This window comes from Canis aureus, chromosome 14 (assembly GCF_053574225.1).
Source record: "Canis aureus isolate CA01 chromosome 14, VMU_Caureus_v.1.0, whole genome shotgun sequence".
Lineage (NCBI taxonomy): Eukaryota > Metazoa > Chordata > Mammalia > Carnivora > Canidae > Canis > Canis aureus.
The window spans coordinates 64,120,542-64,134,162 of NC_135624.1; the positions used below are offsets into that span (position 1 = coordinate 64,120,542).

The 13,621-nt window shown below is 38.7% G+C and overlaps 1 protein-coding gene across 7 annotated transcripts in view; it reads left to right on the forward strand.

Annotated features, from left to right (window-relative positions):
- Positions 1-13,621, forward strand: part of SLC4A4 (solute carrier family 4 member 4) — a 343,869-nt gene that overhangs the window by 277,975 nt on the left and 52,273 nt on the right. For all 7 annotated transcript variants that reach the window (XM_077848312.1, XM_077848309.1, XM_077848311.1 and 4 more), the window contains one exon: positions 11,304-11,495. In XM_077848312.1, the coding sequence (XP_077704438.1) occupies positions 11,304-11,495 (192 nt within the window). The remainder of the gene's footprint in view (positions 1-11,303; positions 11,496-13,621) is intronic.

Here is a 13,621-nt window from a genome sequence, read left to right on the forward strand (position 1 = left end):
CTTTTCAATTTCTTTCATAAGAGTTCTATAGTTTTTAGTGTACAGATCTTTTACCTCTTTGGTTAGGTTTTTTCTTAGGTATCTTATGGTTTTTGGTGCAATTATAAATGGGATTGATTCCTTGATTTCTCTTTCTACTGCTTCCTTACTATTGTGTAAAAATGCAACAGATATCTGTATGTTGATTTTATATCCTATGACTTTGCTGAATTCATGTATTATTTTCTAGCTATTTTTTGGTGAACTCTTTTGGGCTTGAAATGTAAGGTATCAGGTTGTCTCCAAAGAGTGAAAGTTGGCTTCTTTGCCAGTTGGGATGCCTTGTATTTCTTTTTGTTGTCTGATTGCTGAGACTGGCACTTCTAGTACTATGTTGAACAACAGTGGTGAGAGTGGACATCCCTGTCATGTTCCTGACAGGGAAAAGCTCACAGTTTTTCCCCATTGAGGATGATATTAGCTATGGGTCTTTTGTATATGGCCTTCATGATGTTGAGGTATGGTCCTTCTATCCCTACTTTTGTGAGTATTTTTATCAAGAATGGGTGCTGTATTTTGTCAAATGCTTTTTCTGCATCTTTTGAGAAGATCATATGGTTCTTTTTTTTTTTTATTAATGTGGTGTATCATGTTAATTGATTGATGGATATTGGACCACCCCTGCAGCCCAGGAATAGATCCCACTTGATCATGGTGGAAAAATCCTTTTAGTCCTTTTAATGTACTGTTAATAATTTTTGCATTCATGTTCATCATGGATATTGGTCTGTAATTCTGTTTATTGGGGTCTTTGGTTTTGGAATCAAGGTAATGTTGGGCTCATAGTTTGGAAGTTTTCCTTCCATTTTTATTTTTTTGGAATAGCTTCAGAAGAATAGTTATTAATTCTTCTTTAAATGTTTGGTAGAATTCCCTGAAAACCCATTTAGCCTTGGACTCTTTGTTGGGAGACTTTTGATTACTGATTCAATATCTTTGCTGCAATAACTTCCTGTTTCTTTCCTGTTTTAGTTTTGGTAGTTTGTGTTCCTAAGAATTATCCATTTCTTCCAGATTGCCTAATTTGTTCACATATATTGTTTAATAATAGTCTCTTATAATTGTTTGTATTTCTTCAGTGTTGGTTGTGATCTCTCCCTTTCATTCATGATTTTATGTATTTGTGTCCTCTCTCTTTTCTTTTTGATAAGGCTGGCCAGGGGTTTATCAATTTTGCTAATTCTTTCAAAGAACCAGTTCTAGTTTTGTTGATTTGTTCTACTTTTTAAAATTTCTGCATCATTTATTTCTGCTCTAATCTTAATTATGTCCCTTCTTCTGCTGATTTTAGGCTTTATTTTCTATTTGTTGTTCTTTTTCCAGGTCCTTTAGGTGTAAGATTAGGTTGTGTACTTGAGGCTTTTCCAGCTTCTTGAGGAAGGTCTGCATTGCTATATATGTCCCTCTTATGACTGCCTTTGCTGCAACCCAAAGGTTTTGGACTGTCATGTTTTCATTTTCATTTGCTTCCATGTATTTTTTTTTTTTTACTTTAATTTTCTGGTTAACCCATTCATTCTTTAGTAGGAATATTTTTTTAGATTTTATTTATTTATTTATTTATTTATTTATTTATTTATTTATTGGGGGGGGGGCGGTGAAAAAACAAGCACATGAGCCAAGGGAGAGTGGTGGGGAAGGCAGAGAGAGAGGGTGAAGCAGGCATGGGGCTTGATCCCAAGACCCTGAGATCATGACCTGAGCTGAAAGCAGATGCTTAATTGACTGAGCCATCTAGGTGCCCCTAGCAGGATGTTCTTTAACCTCCATGTATTTGTGGTTTTTGCAATTTTTTTCTTGTGGTTGACTTCCAGGTTTCATAGCACTGTGGTCTGGTAATGTTTGATATGATCTCAGTCTTTTTGTACTTGTTTTTTTTTTTTAAGATTTTATTTATTTATTCATGAGACACACACAGAGAGAGAGAGAGAGAGAGAGAGAGGCAGAGACACAGGCAGAGGGAGAAGCAGGCTCTCTGGAAGGACCCTGATTCGGGACTTGATCCTGGATCCTGGGGTCACGCCCTGAGCCAAAGGCAGACGCTCAACCACTGAGGCAGCCAGGTGTCCCTTTGTACTTGTTGAGACCTGATTTGTGACCCAGTTTGTGATCTCTTCTGGAGAATATTCTATGTGCACTCGAAAAGAATGTGTGTTCTCCAGCTTTAGACTGAAATACTCTGATATATCTGTTAAGTCCATCTGGTTCAGTGTATCATTCAAAGGCCTTGTTTCCTTGTTGGTCTTCTGATTAGATGATCTGTGCATTGCTGTGAGTGAGGTGTTAACATTTCCTATTATCATTGTATTATTATCAATGAGTTTTTTTAAGCTTGTCATTAATCAATTTATATATGTGGCCGCTCCCAAGTTGGCAGCATAAATATTTACAAGCTTTAGGTCTTCTTGTTGGATAGACCCCTTTATTATGATATAGTGCCTTCTTCATCTCTTATTACAGTCTTTGGTTTAAAATCTAGTTTGTCTGATGCAAGTGTGGTCACTCCAGCTTTCTTTTGATGTCTATTAGTGTGATAGATGGTTCTCCACCCACTCACTTTCAATTTAGAGGTGTCTTTGGGGGTTTAAAAGGAGTCCCTTGTTAGCGGCATATCTATAGGTCTTGCTTTTTTATCTACTCTGATACCCTCTATCTTTTGTTTGGAACATTCAGTCCATTTACATTCAGAGTAATTATTGATAGATATGAATATAGCCATTGTACTACCTGTAAAGTTGCTGTTCCTGTAGATTTTCTCTGTTCCTTTCTAGTCTTTGTTTCTGTTGGTCTCTCTTTCCCACTTAAAGGGTCTCCTTTAATATTTCTTGCAGAGCTGGTTTAGTGTTCCCAAACTCCTTCAGTTTTTACTTGTCTTAGAAACTCTTTATCTCTCCTTCTGTTCTGAGTGATAGCCTTGCTCGATAAAGTATTCCTGGCTGCATATTTTCCCATTTAGCAGATTGAATACATCATGCCACTCCTTCTTGGCCTGCCAGCTCTGTGTGGACAGAGCTGTGTTTACCCTATAGTTAAGGACCTTTTGTCTCTAGCTGCTTTCAGAATTCTCTATCTTTGTATTTTACAAGTTTCACCGTGATATGTTGTGGTGTTGACCTGTTTTTGTTGATCATGAGGGGAGTTCTCTGTGCCTCTTGGACTTGAATGCCTCTTTCCTTCCCAGATTAGGGAAGTTGTCAGCTATAATTTGTTCAAATAAACCTTCTGCCCTGTATTCCCACTCTTTTTCTGGGATTCCTATGATATAAATTTTATTGTGCTTTGTGGAATCACTGAATTCCCTAGGTCTATATTCATGATCTAATAATTTTCTTTCCCTCTTCTTTTCAGCTTCATTATTTTCCATAATTTTATCCTCTATATCACCTATTGATCCTCTACTTCTTTTTTCTTGATCCTCTACTTTTTATTTTTTTATTTTTTATTTTATTTTTTTTTCAAATGTCGTCGTAAGACAGGCTTTTCCTTCTGCTCTTTTATGTTTTTATTTATTTATTTATTTATTTATTTATTTATTTATTTATTTATGATAGTCACAGAGAGAGAGAGAGAGAGAGAGAGAGAGGCAGAGACACAGGCAGAGGGAGAAGCAGGCTCCATGCACTGGGAGCCCGACGTGGGACTCGATCCCAGGTCTCCAGGATCGCGCCCTGGGCCAAAGGCAGGCGCTAAACCGCTGCGCCACCCAGGGATCCCTGATCCTCTACTTTTTAATCCTTGTGATTACATCTAGTGGATTTTGCTTCTCAATTATAGCTTGCTTTTTTTTTTGCCTGAGTATTTTTTATCTCTGCCACCAGGGTTTCTCTGGTGTCTTTTATGCTTCTTTCAAGTCCAACTAGTAATCCTATAATTGTTGATCTAAATTCTTGTTCAGACATATTGCTTATATTTGTTTTGAGCGAATCCCAGACTGTGATTTCTTCTTGATCTCTCTTTTGGGAAAATGCCTCCATCCTGCCATTGTGTCTTGGTTACTGTCTTTTGCGTATTATGAAAGCTTGTTATGTTTCTTGCTCCTGAGAGTAATACTCTATTAAGAAGGGGTCATACACTATCCAGGGCCTGGCTCTTTAGGAAATATTTCTGGTGTATGCTGTGTACACTCTGCTCCTGTGTTTTGGCTGCTCTTTCCCACAGGTCAGTCCCTACAAAGTTCCTCCTCGCTTACATTGGGGAGTGTTTGTACCTTTAACTAGGTGTGCTTTGATTTGTTTGTTAAGATTACCCTTATTATTATTTTTTTTTAAAAAGGCTTGATCCAAGAAAAAAAGGAAAAAGAACAAAAAAGCAAACAGATGAGCAAAAAACTATAATCCTGACCAGAATGAATGAATGACTGAATAGAAAGAAAGAAAGAAAGAGAGAGAGAGAGAAAGAAAGAAAGAAAGAAAGAAAGAAAGAAAGAAAGAAAGATAGATAGATAGATAGATAGATAACCTGGTCCTGTTTTTATTAGAACTGAAGCTGACACTTTGGAACACTTATGATCAGTGGACTTGGTACATGCAGTGGCTGAGTTGGTCCTCTGGGAGGGAGGCCCACAGCATGGGTTCACAGTCAGACCTGCCCTGGTAAAGATGTTCCTGCTGGGCGCAGGGCAGGCAGAATTTGGTATAGAAGAGACTCTAGCCTCCTCTGGAGCTGCTGTTTTTCTCTCTGAAGTCCGACCGTGCTGCTTGGGGGAGTGTGCTGGTGGAAGAGGGCATCGCCTTGCCTTGCCCTCTTGACTATGCTGGTTGGGGAGGGAAACCTGTGGCTGCTGCTGTTCAGGAGGCTTTCACAGAAAAGCAAACAGTCAAGGCATGGACTACTCTTCTGCCCTGGAAGATAGCTTCATAGTGATGTGCCCAGCACTGTTCTGTCCCAGGAAAGCAGTCAGATGGCACGCCACACACACACACACACACACACACACACACACACAGTGGCTGGAATCAATTATGACAATCAGTGAAAAGCTGGGACTGGGTTATCTGCCCTCTGTGTGCACCTCTGTCCCCTGCTATTGAATGGCCACTCAGAGGCTCCCAGCAGGCCTTTTGTCCCCGGAGAAGCAATATACCCTGTTCCACATGTACTTCAGGAAGGTGATCTATCTCTCCCAGGGCGACCCAGGGGATCCCGTCACCACAGCATGCGCTGCTCTCTCTCCTGCTCTCTCCTCTCTCCCTGACTTCACTCTATGAGAAGCACTCTCTCCCTTTTGCAACACTGAAGCTTTTCTCTCCATTCACATCTCCGGACCTCACACGTTCTCTCCATCCAACTGCGCAGATTCTTTTCTGAATCCTCGGATAGACTTCTTAGTTGTTCACACTGTTTTGATGCTGCTCTAGCTGTGTTCAAGGGACCAGGCAAGCCTAGGGTCCCCCAACTACTCTGCCATCTTAACTCCTCCCTTTTTGGCAACTTTCAATTTAAAGTTTATTTTATTTCAATTTTGTTCTCCAGATAAATAGGGTAGATAAATTGGTAGGCATCTTCCTTGAATATATTAAACAGTTGGATCTTGATGAATGATTTCAGTTAACTAAAATTTCTTTGGGAGCCTGATGTATCATAAATTGAACCCTGCCTCTGTCTTGGTCTGTTCTTCTTTCCTTTTTTTTTTTTTTCCAGTCTCACACAGTCCCTTTGGTCTGCATACCCTATACTTCTGTTACTTCTTGCCTTTACCCATCTCTGGTACAAAGAGTTACCAAAGCCCTAGTCAGTCTCTCTCTCACTTAATCTTTCATTTTCCTTTCCCCATTCTTTTTTTTTCCAGCATGCCCTCCTTCCTTCCATTCCCATAGCTGGGTTCTTTCTTATCCATACATAAACACTGTAGAAGTCTTCATCAGCCCTAAAGAACTTGCCTTGATCTTGTAGTGCTCACAAGCTATAGCCTATTTACTCTCCTGTTTCTTGAAAAAATAGTCTGGGATTACTTTTTCAATTTTTTCATCTCACTTCTCAACTCAGTTCTCTCCTTTGAATCTCCCTCCAGTGTTCAACATTAGGAGTTTTCAGTTAGTTATGAACATGTTAAATTTGAGGAAAAAAAACAACGGATTTTACTGTCTTCATCCTTAATCATCTTTGCAACACTAGACTTTCTCCTCTTTCCTCCACATAGGACCCTTTCCTCCTCCCTTGACTTTCAACATTCTCGTGTACCTTTCCTTTTACACAGTATTCTTATAGCATTTTTATAATCTTTTGAGATATCTCCCTTTATGTTGGTACCTTAGATGTTTTACACTCTTCTCCTTCCTCTAAGTTGATGTCTTCAAACCTGACATCTCTTCTAGATCCAGGTCTCCAGACCCATTAGACATCTCTCTGTGCAGAAGAACCACAGTGTTCTTGCAATGGAAAGTTACAAGCGTCATGAGAAATAGAGATAACATGCTCTGAGAGTTCTGACAGAGGAGACTTCTGAAATTACGTTCCCTCTTGTTTTGTTCTTAAACTTTTGATGTAAGCAGTAAATTGTGATGTATATAATTCTGCATGGGAAATAAAGATCAAAGCCATAGGCGGGTAGGGATCACATATAAAGAATAAAGGACAAAAGCTGTAAGACAAAAGCCTCCTGAATGAAGCTCAGGGAAGAAAATGGCTTGTATAAGTGGTTATGGGTAAGATGTAGTCCTATTTGGGATGTTGTTTTTTTTAAATTTTAGGATACTGAGGTGGCTCAGTTGGTTAAGTGTCTGCCTTTGGCTTAGGCCATGATCCCGGGGTAGTGAAATTGAGGCCCACATTGGTCTCTGATCAGCAGGGAGTCTGCTTCTCTCTCTCCCTCATCCCCCCCACCTTTGCTCATGCTCTCTCTTCCTCTCTCTCTCAAATAAATAAATGAAAAATTTTAAAACTTTATAAAAAGGTTTTATTTATTTATTCATGAGAGATGCAGAGAAAGAGAGGCAGAGGCATAGGCAGAGGGAGAAGCAGGCTCTCGGCGAGGAGCCTGATGCAGGACTCAATCCCAGAACCCCAGGATCATGACCTGAGTGGAGGTAGACATTCAACCAGTAAGCTACCAAAGTGCTCCGATAAATAAATTTAAAAAAAAATTTTATTTTTAAGCAATCTTTGCACCCAGCATGGGGCTCAAACCTACATCCCTGAGATCAAGAGTCACATCTTCTATCAACCGAGCCAACCAGGCACCCCTAGTTTTGGATGCGTTTTGAGATCATTTTTGCCATAATGTGACATGTGAGAAAGAGAGGAATTAACAATGACTTCAAGGTTTTCTGTTTTTAGAATCTAAAAGGATGAAGTTGCTATTAACAGATATGGGCAGGGTCCTAGGGGGATGGGATTTAAAGAGGGATTAGAAATTAGTTTTCAACATGTTAAATTTAAAATGCCCCTGAGGATTCAAACAGGATGTAGTTTACCAAGAAGTAGTTATAAAACAATGAATCTTTCCTTGATTTGGAGAACATTTGCTGATGAGTTGAAAATCATTGTTAGTCTTGGGATCGTGAATTTGCTCTCAGAGTAAGTGAGTGTGGTTGACATACAAAGAGAATGTCTATTATGAGGATGGGATAATCTCACTTATAACAGCACCAGAGCAGTACTTTTAAAGCTTCTTTGCATCATTGCTTCCTTTGAGATTCTAATGACATCTGTGGTTGCTTTTCCCAGAGACATACTCACGCACACAACGTCTTACATGATATTTCAGGGGATCAGGGATTTCTTTTTTCAGGTCACTTAACATCTATGCTGGATACGTCCAACGCAATATTGCCCTCTTTTAGAAGCCCGTGTTACTTGACTGTACATTTTCCACCATAACTTACTGAGTGGGATCAGAGTGGTTTGCGTGTGTACAGGAGAGTACTCTTCTGTATTGTGATAATAGTAACCTTCATAGTACTCTTTCATCAGACTCCCTGCTGATCAGAGACCAATGTGGGCCTCAATTTCACTACCCTGGGATCATGGCCTAAGCCAAAGGCAGACACTTAACCAACTGAGCCACCTCAGTGTCCTAAAATTAAAAAAAAAAAAAAACAAACCAACATCCCAAATAGGACTATATCTTACCCATAACCACTTATACAAGCCATTTTCTTCCCTGAGCTTCATTCAGGAGGCTTTTGTCTTACAGCTTTTTTGGTGATATGAATGTTGCCTGAAGTCCTAAGGAGTAAATCTTCACTGATATCTGCTTATATGGAATAATAACACAGAAATAACACAAGTAATATGGGTACCTGGGTGGTTCAGTTGGTTGAGCGTATACCTTTGGCTCAGGTTATGATCTTAGAGTCCTGGAATGGAGCCCTGCATCAGGCTTCCTGCTCAGCAGGGAGTCTGCTTCTCTCTCTTTCCCTCTGCCCCTCCCCACCACTCATTCTCTTTCTCTCAAATAAATAAATAAAATCTTTTAAAAATTTTTTAAAGATTTAAATTTTAAATTTGAAAGACTTAATTTAAAATAATTTTAAAGATTTTATAGATCTTCAGTGATACTTAAATAGAACTATTTATTCGCTAGAGTTAAACTTATGGGAGTGGGAAACTATACACACACACACACACACACACACACACACACACACATATCCTGAGATGTCTGTGCATGATGCCTAAAGCTTTTATACTAAAGTCCTTATATAGTTTGGAGACTAACTTGTCTATATGATGATTCAAAGAATTATTTAGGCTTACAAAATAGTGATATTGGCATATTAAGTTGATGTAAATGAGAAAACATATCTATCATTTTTATGTACACATGTATTGTTTTTTGCCTCATCCTCAATCTTTGTCAGAAAATCAATAAAAATTGCCTGTTGGGATTGTCTTAACACAGCTTACTTGTTTGTGTTATAAAGAAGAAATCTGTTGATATTAAAGTGCTAAAGTGATATTATGGTAAATTTTTGCTGATCTTAAAGAAATCTGTTGCCTATCATGACCTCTAAACTTTAAATGTGTTCTGCTAAAAACATCCAAATGCAGAAATCTGAAAGACAAGATGAGACATGATTAATTACCTCTCAGAAGAAGAGTCTGATAAAAGAATAATTATGTAATTCAGCTGTTTATAAGTTGAAGCTTAATACTGAAAAAAAAGATTTCAGGGAATGATCCAGGTTTTATTTTTTTTTTTTATTGACTTATGTAAGCACTTTACCTATTGAGCTCTATAAAAATATGAACTCTTTCTGGTCAGAGAGTCTTCTTTTACATGTGTGATCTTTTATGACTAGGTTACTTACATCACAAAAATTCATTGAATAGTAAAGGATATTGATGATGTGTTTGGTGTGAAGTAGAACTAACTCTTGCCCCAAAGGACAGGAGAAATTTATCTTTCCATATTTATTTGCCAGGTATTCTCAAGTAACTCTCCTGTTAGCACATGACATACTCATTAGCCCTGGACCAAAGAGGAAGTCCAAGACCACGGCAATGGCAGATTCAGTGTCTGATGAGGACCCAGTTCCTAGTTCATAGACATCCTTCTTCTCATTGTATCTTCATATGGTAGATGAGACAAAGCAGCTCTCTGGGGTCTGTTTTATACAGGCCTGAATCTCATTCATGAAGGTTCCTTTCTCATGACCAAATCACCTCCCAAATACCATCACACATGATTTCAAAACATTGAGGGGGAATTTTAGTCAGCACCCCCATTAGTGTTGATCTGTACGTGGCTGCAAGAAGGCATAGCATTTTAGGTGAAGTAGCTCTTACGTGACTGAAGACGGTTCTGTAGAGAAGGAGGCAGGTATGAGCTGGCAGGGGCTTAAACTCTGAGCAGCTAGGGGATGAGTGCCCTGACCTCATCCACTATGTAAGCAGAAGAATTCTCCTGCATATTAGAAACAGAAAATAGGAACAGGAGTTAGCTGCTATAGAGATACTGACAAGGGGTGCTTCCGTGGCTCAGTTGGTTAAGTGTCTGCCTTCGGCTCGGGTCATGATTCCAGGATCCTGGGATCCAGCCCCACATCGGGCTCCTCGCTCAGCGGAGAGTCTGCTTCTCCCTCTCCCTCCCCTTCTCTCCCTACTTGTGTTCCATCTCTCTGTCAAATAAATATATAAAATCTTGGGGCCCTGGGTGGCTCGGCACTTAAGCGTCTGCCTTTGGCTTGGGACACGATCCTGGAGTCCTGCGATCAAGTCCCACATCGGGCTCCTGCTTGGAGCCTGCTTCTCCCTCTGCCTATGTCTGCTTCTCTCTGTGTGTGTCTCTCAGGAATAAATAAATAAAATCTTAAATAAATAAATAAATATATAAAATCTTAAAAAAAAAACAAGTATTTACAACATGATAGTTCATGAGATAGAAGAATATTTGAAAATTGACTCATGAGCTTGAGCTCATATAATATAGGAATAGATTAGACATCCTCCACACAACTCCGTAGCCCATTACAGCATATTCCAATACTGGATACTCATGAAGCTGACCTGGAGTCAACAAGAACAAAAGCTATATTTTATCAGGGTATGCAACTAAAACCATCAGCATTTTTATAGTTTAATTCCTTAAGCCGGGATCCCTGGGTGGCGCAGCGGTTTGGCGCCTGCCTTTGGCCCAGGGCGCGATCCTGGAGACCCGGGATCGAATCCCACATCAGGCTCCCGGTGCATGGAGCCTGCTTCTCCCTCTGCCTGTGTCTCTGCCTCCCTCTCTCTCTCTGTGTGACTATCATAAATAAATTAAAAAAAAAATTTAAAAAAAATGTTAATTCCTTAAGCCACCAGTCTCTAGTTATTTAGAAAAGAAATAGCTCTTTTGTAAAAAGTGCTGGGTAAATTCATGGTTAACCCAGTAAAACTTTGAGAGAGCATTCACCATAGGGCCATCAGCTTGAATCCAAAGAAGCTGTGCACTGCAAAGGAAGTAGTTTTTGAACCACAAAGGTGTTTCAGAGAGTCTCACATTTTGGATATTAGTGTGTCTCAGTTTACTCTCAGGAAGGGTGACAGGAAAGAACGACTTTGTGGTTTGCTTCTGTTGAACAAATGGATGATTGTAGGACTATAGATCAAACTAGGTAAGGGATTGCATCATTTTCATTGTATTTTCAATAATTGCTAGCCTCTGGCCTCCCTTACCTGTTATTGCATTAACACTTCATCAAGTTTCACCCTCCAGTAGTTACCTGCCAACTGTTCTACAGAGACTTTTAGCCTAATCCCTACATAACCCTTCAAATATCAAATACTGCTTTTGATGTATTGATGTTCTCTAGAAAAATTTTCATGTTTTTCTTTTTTAGTACCATAATGCTACCTTTGACTGGGCACTTTTGTCAACGAAGAAGTGTTTGAAATATGGAGGAAAGCTTGTGGGGAACAACTGTGATTTTGTTCCTGATATCACACTCATGTCTTTCATCCTCTTCTTGGGCACCTACACCTCATCTATGGCTCTGAAAAAATTTAAAACTAGCCGTTATTTTCCAACCACGGTAAGTACCTGAGCTTTAAATAACTTTCACTGAATTTATACTGTACCAACAATAATACAGTGTTACAGAATGAAAAAGTCACCTGTAATTCAGCTTTCACAATACAGTCTTGTGCATTTAAAAATTGATTTCCAAAAAAAAATAAAAATAAAAATAAAAATAAAAATTGATTTCCAGTCTTTGTCCATATGCGTATTATGTATTTTTAACCTAGTTGCAGTCGAGCTTTGAAAAGCCTTCCAAAGATTTTGCTCACATAATTCTGTCATAAAGTCTATCATAATTCTTATTGTACTGAGGGAAAAGGTGGGATGTATTCTAGCATCTACAAATGCATGAGTAAGAAAAAGACCCTTTAAATTCATAGTTTTAAAGTACATAAGCAAAAACTCTTCATATTAGCAAGGAGTTTTGATGTAGGATTTCTTATTCATGAGCTGTACTTTGGTAATTTAGTAGTTGAATTATGGGCTGTGGGAGTACACTTAAACTGTGTTGTTACACCGGTATTGGGATAAGATATGAGCGTCATCTGAGCCAAATTTTCCTTCCCATAATGATGAATGCCGTAGTAGAGAAAAACAGATAATTGAGCTGGGTTGTGCAGACATCCTGTCTCCCGTTAATATGCTTGGGTGAACATGAAGTCAAAACTGTGGTTCATGGACAGACTACAAGATAAGACCAACATTTAGTTAATGGCATTTTGTTTTTTAAGCTGCAGAGTGAAACTAAGATAATCCTTTGCTTTGCAGTTCAATTCTCAGTGTTCAGGATGTTGATATTTCCCAGGTAATCTTGATTATACTTGATTTTTATCAATGAGCTGCTCTTTGCAGCTGGAATCTCATGAAATCTCTCCCCTTGTGTTTTGTTTTTGGAAAGATTTTAGTAGACATGGGATGCAGTTGCTGAAATACCTTTCTTTCAATTCCTATGGAATGAAACATAATATATCCACTTTAACCTAGGATTTTTTTTACTTTTTCTTATAAAAATTTGTTTTTCTTATAAAATTGGAAATTAAGGGAAGTGTTAATAATTGTTTTTAGTCTGTTTGGGCTGCTATAACAAAATACCAAAAACTAGGTAGCTTGTAAACCACAGAAATTTATTTCTCATGGTTCTGGAGGCTGGGAAGTCCAGGACCAGGTACCAGCAAGGTTGGTTGAGGGCCCTCCTCCTGGCTCATAGCCAGTGCCTTTCACTGTGTCCAGTGTCCAATCATAGAGGAAGGGCTAGGGCTCTCCATGGGGTCTCTTTTATAAAATTATTAATCTTATTAATCTTCTTGGGGACGACTTCTTCCTTGCTACTGAGAATTTTCCTTCTTAGTTATTAATTCATTAGACCTCTCTCTCTCTCTCTCTCTCTCTCTCTCTCTTTCTGTCACACCTTGGGAATTATTACCCTTTTTATCTCTTCCACTTGCCAAAGCCTGAAATTATATAGACATAGCCGGTAAAAAGTAGAAAACTTGTGAAACAGATGTAAGTTGTAATTTGCAAAATAAACTTGTTTCAGCCTTAAGATAATAGAGATCATTTCAACTACCCATGTAGGCATCACCTTTTTCTTCCAGCGATAACTCCCAGATTGAAAACAAACTTAAAGGAATTTTCACTTTATAAGAGCACAAGCAGGTCATGTCTCAGGGTTGATAAATGCTGCTAAGAAAGTCGTGAGCATGTGAAGACAGAATAATGATAGCATTTCCAGTTATAATTCCTATGAAGAGGTTTCTTAGCATAGTTTACAGTTGTGTATAGCGACCATAAAATAAACAGGGAGGAGAAAACATATGTGACTGATTTCTAAGGAGCAATGTTGAGGTGTGTAGGCTTTCAGACCATTATTTCTCCTACTCACTTTATATTTACAACTAAATAATTGCAATACATACATAAATTCATATGTGCACGAGTAGTAAGAACATCTTTTTTTCTCTCTCATTTGCCAAAATATAGTTGGATTGAAACTCTCATTTAGAAAGGTGATCTCCATAGATAGAGAGCAATAGGTTTATAGATTCTTAGGCTTATGTATTATGTTCAAATAAAACGTGTATGCTTAAACACAGTAAATTGGACAGTCCTCGATTACTGTGACAACAATCAAGCCAATTG